Source organism: Oreochromis niloticus, linkage group LG18 (genome assembly GCF_001858045.2).
Source record: "Oreochromis niloticus isolate F11D_XX linkage group LG18, O_niloticus_UMD_NMBU, whole genome shotgun sequence".
Taxonomy (NCBI): Eukaryota; Metazoa; Chordata; class Actinopteri; order Cichliformes; family Cichlidae; genus Oreochromis; species Oreochromis niloticus.
In genome coordinates, this window is record NC_031982.2 from 22,002,914 (window position 1) to 22,008,047 (window position 5,134).

Here is a 5,134-nt window from a genome sequence, read left to right on the forward strand (position 1 = left end):
ACAGTGGTAAAAAAGAACTCTTCCTCCCATTCACTGTGAAAATGATATGTTTTCTTTCTTTTTTCCGCCATGTTTTCCTCATCTCCTCACCTTTGCTGGTCTTCACGACAACTGTTTCCGTGGAGACCAGCTAACGCTGATCTAATATTTAATAATATTTTTTTTAATATATTGTCTCTAACAAATTGACACCAATGCAATTGTGATTTAAAAAAATAGCAAGAAAAAATAAAAATAGATGCAGGTTACTGGTAAGTTGTTATGGTGAGCTATTTTTAGAACAGGCCCGCGGGCGACACATGTGGTCCTTGCGGACGACCTGGTGCCCGCGGGCACCGTGTTGGTGACCCCTGAGCTAGAGTATGGCGCGTGGTCTGAGCAGTCTTAGCAGCGCAACCAAAAATGAAAACACAAGGCGGGACAAACAATCCCATTGGTTGAACCGCATTTGCATCCAGGTCAAAAAATAACCTTTGAGAAACAAAAATAAATAAATAACACAAATAATGCAATTCCATACAAAATCATTTGGATTTTTTTTTTAGAGTCTTTCTCCAAATATGAGTGTTTTTAACTGAACAGAATAAAACACCTTTAATAATAATTACAATAAACAGTCTCTAATTGCATCTGTTTGCCACTGGGCTACATTCACCATTAATTTTAGGTCATTTTTATTCTTCTAAAGAAAGTGCCTGATTAGTCCCATATTCATTTTACAACAAGACAAGCTCAAAGATAAGAGTCACAAACAACTACAACCACACTTCCAAACAAGATGGAAAGATGTGCAAAATATAAATAAAAACAATGCAATGATACTTACCTGTTGCTTTGTATCTTAATGAGATGCAAAATGTTCCTCCAGCTGTTTCTGTTTGTTGCTACTTATTTCTTCAGCCTTCTGTTGCACTAATCGCAATGTTTTTGAGAGATCTTGTTGTCATTGAATATATTTTTTTCTTAAAATGTAAATAAAATATGGGTTTATGAGAGACGAAAATACTATATTCAACTTTCATGGTTCAAAACAGTAGTCATTTACTATAATGTATGAGCACTGTCTCTGAACTATAAAAGCTGAATTTATAACCGAATTAACAGTTTACCTGTGTTCTGTTGCTCCTCACTGGTCGTCACTGCCCTGCCACTCCTGCTCTGGGCTGTAGGAGCTCTGTCTGGTGCCTCCATCTCCCCCCTGCTGGGGGGGAGGCACAGTTGTGATAGTGATGTGTGGCCTTGGGTCTTCAGCACTCATGGGGGACCCCGGATGGCCGGCGTCTCCTGGTTCTTTCTTCTCTGCCTCTGGCTCTCCCTGTTTTCTCTTTAAGGCACTGCGTATAAGATGCAGCAATTGGAGACCAACGTGTCTGCTTGTTTCATCCCCCACCCCACTTCTTTTTTCTTTCCTTCTGTCCCTTTTTTTGTCTATTCCTCTTTTGTCTTCTACTATCTTTTGCCAACCTGGCCTTCTCCTCCTGTCTGCTCCAGCATAATATCCACACAGATAATAATTAAAATAATAAATAAATACAATAAAAATATGAATAAGAGGAGCCTACAGAGAGTCCATAGTGCTTCTCTTGGAAAAGCAAATGTGTTTGGCACAGTAAAGCAATCAGATCATGATTCTACAAACTACAAGTGTTGCATATAGCAGGTGTTTAAAAAAGATAATGTGCTGATCTGAATTTCCTTTAATACAAATACAACCAATAATTATAAATCATTTAACAAACATAAATACATTTATATTAGCCCAGTATTTTCATATTTCACAAATGTTCGATTTTTTTTAGTGTAATCATGAACCTTAAAAAAACCCCCACAAATCAATGCAACAGATTCAAAAAGAAATCACTGAAACATTGAAAATGTTGCAGCTTCAATCCTCTTCCTCGGTCATCTCCATGGATACATCATGTTTGTTACCTGTGGGTAGAGTTGAGAAGTCAGGATGGAGAACTGAAGTGGATGATTGGTGTATGTGTTGAAATCTAGATAAGAGAGTGTACCTCACTTCCTGCTGCAGCAGATCAACAGCAGCAGGATGGTAGAGATGAAGTATGGACAGAAAACCAGCAGGTGGCAGAAGAGTCTTAGTACAGACACAGAGGGTGAACGAGGACGAAGAGAGGAAGAGGCCGAAGGCTCAGTATTACCAGAGGGCGAGGGTGAGGGTGAAGGAGTGTACATTATGGTTGTGTGAGGGGGAGGAGGAGGAGGAGGAGGCTCTGCAAGAGACATGATGAAGATGGTTCAGTTTATTATCAGGTCAGCAGTTTAGTTTATGCTTGTGAATGAATGCTTTTCTTATTTTAAGTTTCTCACTTCCTGGAGTAAAGAGAGAGAAGAGGGATTTGTTTTAGATTTTTTTGCCCCCGACTCATATCTTTACAGCAGGAGTGATGTCGCTGCTCTGACCTTTGACCTTCAGCCTGCTTTGAGGAGACTGATGAATAACCGTAGAACACGAGTAGAGCCCTTCATCAGACTGCTGTACATTATGGAGAATCAGTTTTCCTTCAGGTCCATCTCCAAGTTTGACTTCATCTTTGAAGAAATACGATTTTTTTGCTGAACCATTTCTGGTTTTGCAGAACAGAGTGACATTACTTCCTGTGTTCACTGGAAGTGCCGGGATCTCCAGGATCAATTGTTTTTCTGACCAGCAGAGACAAACAGAGTCATTTAGAGACAGAGGTCCACAAAGCAGAGTCATACAGAGACAGCAAGACAGATGGGAACAGATCGCTTTCTGTACCTGAAACAGCGATGGAGACTTCATCGCTCTTCTGTCCAGATGAGTTTTCACACCAGAAACTTCCACCAGATGAGACGGAAAGATCCAGAACACAAAAGGAATTATTAACCCTTCTAAAGTCTGCAGCTGCTCCACAGCCCTCAGTGGATACTCCTCTGGTCCTCTTTACTGTCCATCCATCAGCTGTCTGACCATCATCGACACAACTCAGGGAGACATAACGGCCTCCTTTAAAGAACTGCTGATGGTTTGGGCTGACATACAGAGAGACTGGAGGACAGACAGAAACACAGACAGAGTAAATGTATTTGTATTATTGGTCGAGTGTCACTGAATAATTTCACTTCCATAAACTCACCTGCAGAAACAGTCGGTGCAGACAGCAGCAGCACACACACACCTGCAACATGAAGACAGTCACTAAAGGTCAAAGGTCAGAGAGAGAGGAGTCTAAGTAAATTTTAGCAGCTATTAAAATTGCTGTGGGTAATAATACATCTGTGGGATGACCCCAACGATCATGGTGAGGTTTTCTTCTCGAGTCATCTTTTTTCCCCTCGCTTATTTATTCATTAGTTATTATTACTCTCTGGCTCTTCCACAGCATGTCTTTTGTCCTGTCTCCTTCCCCACACGTGCTCATAGACGGTCATCTGATGTTTTCTCAGTATAATTGAAGAACCTTCATCTTACAATGTAAAGCACCTTGATGTGACTGTTCTTGTGTTTTGGAGCTGTATACATTAGATTTTATTGAACTGTATTGACATTTAGTTATTATTTCACAAGAATACACTTTGCTGGCACAGTTAAGCCCTGATAACCTCACTGTTTATGTTGTACACACTTTACCAGTTTGAACTGGACATGATCAGAGAAGCACAGCAGTTAAACAGTACAATAACAGTTTAATAATTCAGTTAAAACTTAGAAATTAGGGTCAAGTTTTGGCATTAGATGTGGGAGTTATCAATGTTAAATGTTTTTTAAATCAGATAAAACTACTCTGCACGTTAGTGCAGGATAAACAGGTTAGTTTGCTGTACTGTGTGATGGGGCACATTGGCTGTGATGCTCATGGTCTAGTATAAAGTTAGTACATATAAACAGTATACTTCCAGTGTAGAGGATGGACACCTCAGGAAACATCCACTTTCATCTTGATAGATTTAGTTGTGTAAATCCACAAAGAGCAGTAAACCTCAGAGCAGCAGCAGGTCAGCTGATCACAGCCTTTACATTTATAAAATCTACCGTAGCTCTCAATAGAAATTATTGTAAGTTATGATTCTTTTCTGCACACTGAGACATTTCAACTGATTTTAGGGTCCTCCCACCTGCTGTATCTCACTTTAACCCCTGACTGTACACAATTTCTGTTTAGAGGCAAAGTCACCCTCTACAAAGTAGAGAAAACAGAGCTAATTTTTATTTTCATGTTCACCTTAACTGACTCAAGCTGAGAATATTTACTAGAATTAAAATTTAGACTAAAATAAAGTTTGTATTCCCATCTACTAATATTATTTTATTATTACCTTAATATAGCAAGGTTTGGTTAGCTTTGCACAAAAATAGCTCTAAAAAAGAATGTGTGCATTTTCACTTTTACTTGAGTAAAGAAGTTGAATCATTAAAATCAAATCAATTTTATTTATATAGCACTTTTAAAAACAACAACTGTTGACCAAAGTACTGTGCAATAAGATAATCAGATAATATTTAAAAGGAAAGAATACCAATTTAAAAGATCAGAAAGATACCTATTTATACTTGAAGTAATGATGGTACTGAACTGTTTTATACTTCTTGTGCTCTTTTATCCAATCCATCATTGGATTTTCAACTCTTTGCAGTGAATACACCACGACGTCTCATCATCTGGAGATTACGTTTCACCAAACTAATCCCTCTTAAATAATTACTCTTAAAACCTAAATATTATTAATTAATGGTAAACCTCTATGTGGCTATAAACTATTTACTTTTTATTTCACAGTGGCAAATAAGAATCCAGGTACAGGTTCAAATAAAAATCTCAGCTTAGCTATGTCATTATTCATTAGTAAAATCTTCGGCTACGAATACTTCCGCAATCCTCAGTCTGTCTCGTGTTACTCATAAATATTCATCGGGTTGAGGAGAAGGAGTAAAACAATCGCTGGAATGTGTACAAATTAAACATTAAATCCTACGATTTCCTTCATCTTCCTTCAAACTCTCTCTATTTTATTGTCTCTGTCTAAACGAAGATGATCCTTATAAAAGATAAGTAAAATATCTTCAGTTTCTTATTGTCGACAAAAGTCACGAGAATCGTCAGTGTGGGATGGACTTTGGCTCTCTTCCCCAAGTTTTCTTCCTGTTACG

At 38.3% G+C, this 5,134-nt stretch overlaps 1 protein-coding gene across 1 annotated transcript; it reads right to left on the minus strand.

The window, feature by feature from the left end:
* Positions 1–1,666: 1,666 nt before the first annotated feature.
* Positions 1,667–3,417, minus strand: LOC109195439 (uncharacterized). The gene is made up of 6 exons (XM_025900449.1): positions 3,351–3,417; positions 3,123–3,164; positions 2,765–3,034; positions 2,425–2,664; positions 2,016–2,234; positions 1,667–1,932 (listed from the first exon to the last, which is right to left on the minus strand). Exons 1-5 carry the CDS (start codon positions 3,415–3,417, stop codon positions 2,017–2,019), a joined length of 837 nt encoding a protein of 278 aa, XP_025756234.1. The 3' UTR covers positions 1,667–1,932; position 2,016.
* Between the last annotated feature and the right edge of the window lie 1,717 nt (positions 3,418–5,134).

Bases quoted from the DNA above. Each gene is read 5' to 3' on its own strand.
- LOC109195439 (XM_025900449.1), bottom strand. From the start codon at position 3,417: ATGACCGTCTATGAGCACGTGTGGGGAAGGAGACAGGACAAAAGACAT. The intron at 3,165-3,350 runs GTAATAATAACT...TTCATGTTGCAG, and splicing joins TGCTGTGGAAGAGCCAGAGA to GTGTGTGTGTGCTGCTGCTG. The intron at 3,035-3,122 runs GTGAGTTTATGG...TCTGTCCTCCAG, and splicing joins TGCACCGACTGTTTCTGCAG to TCTCTCTGTATGTCAGCCCA.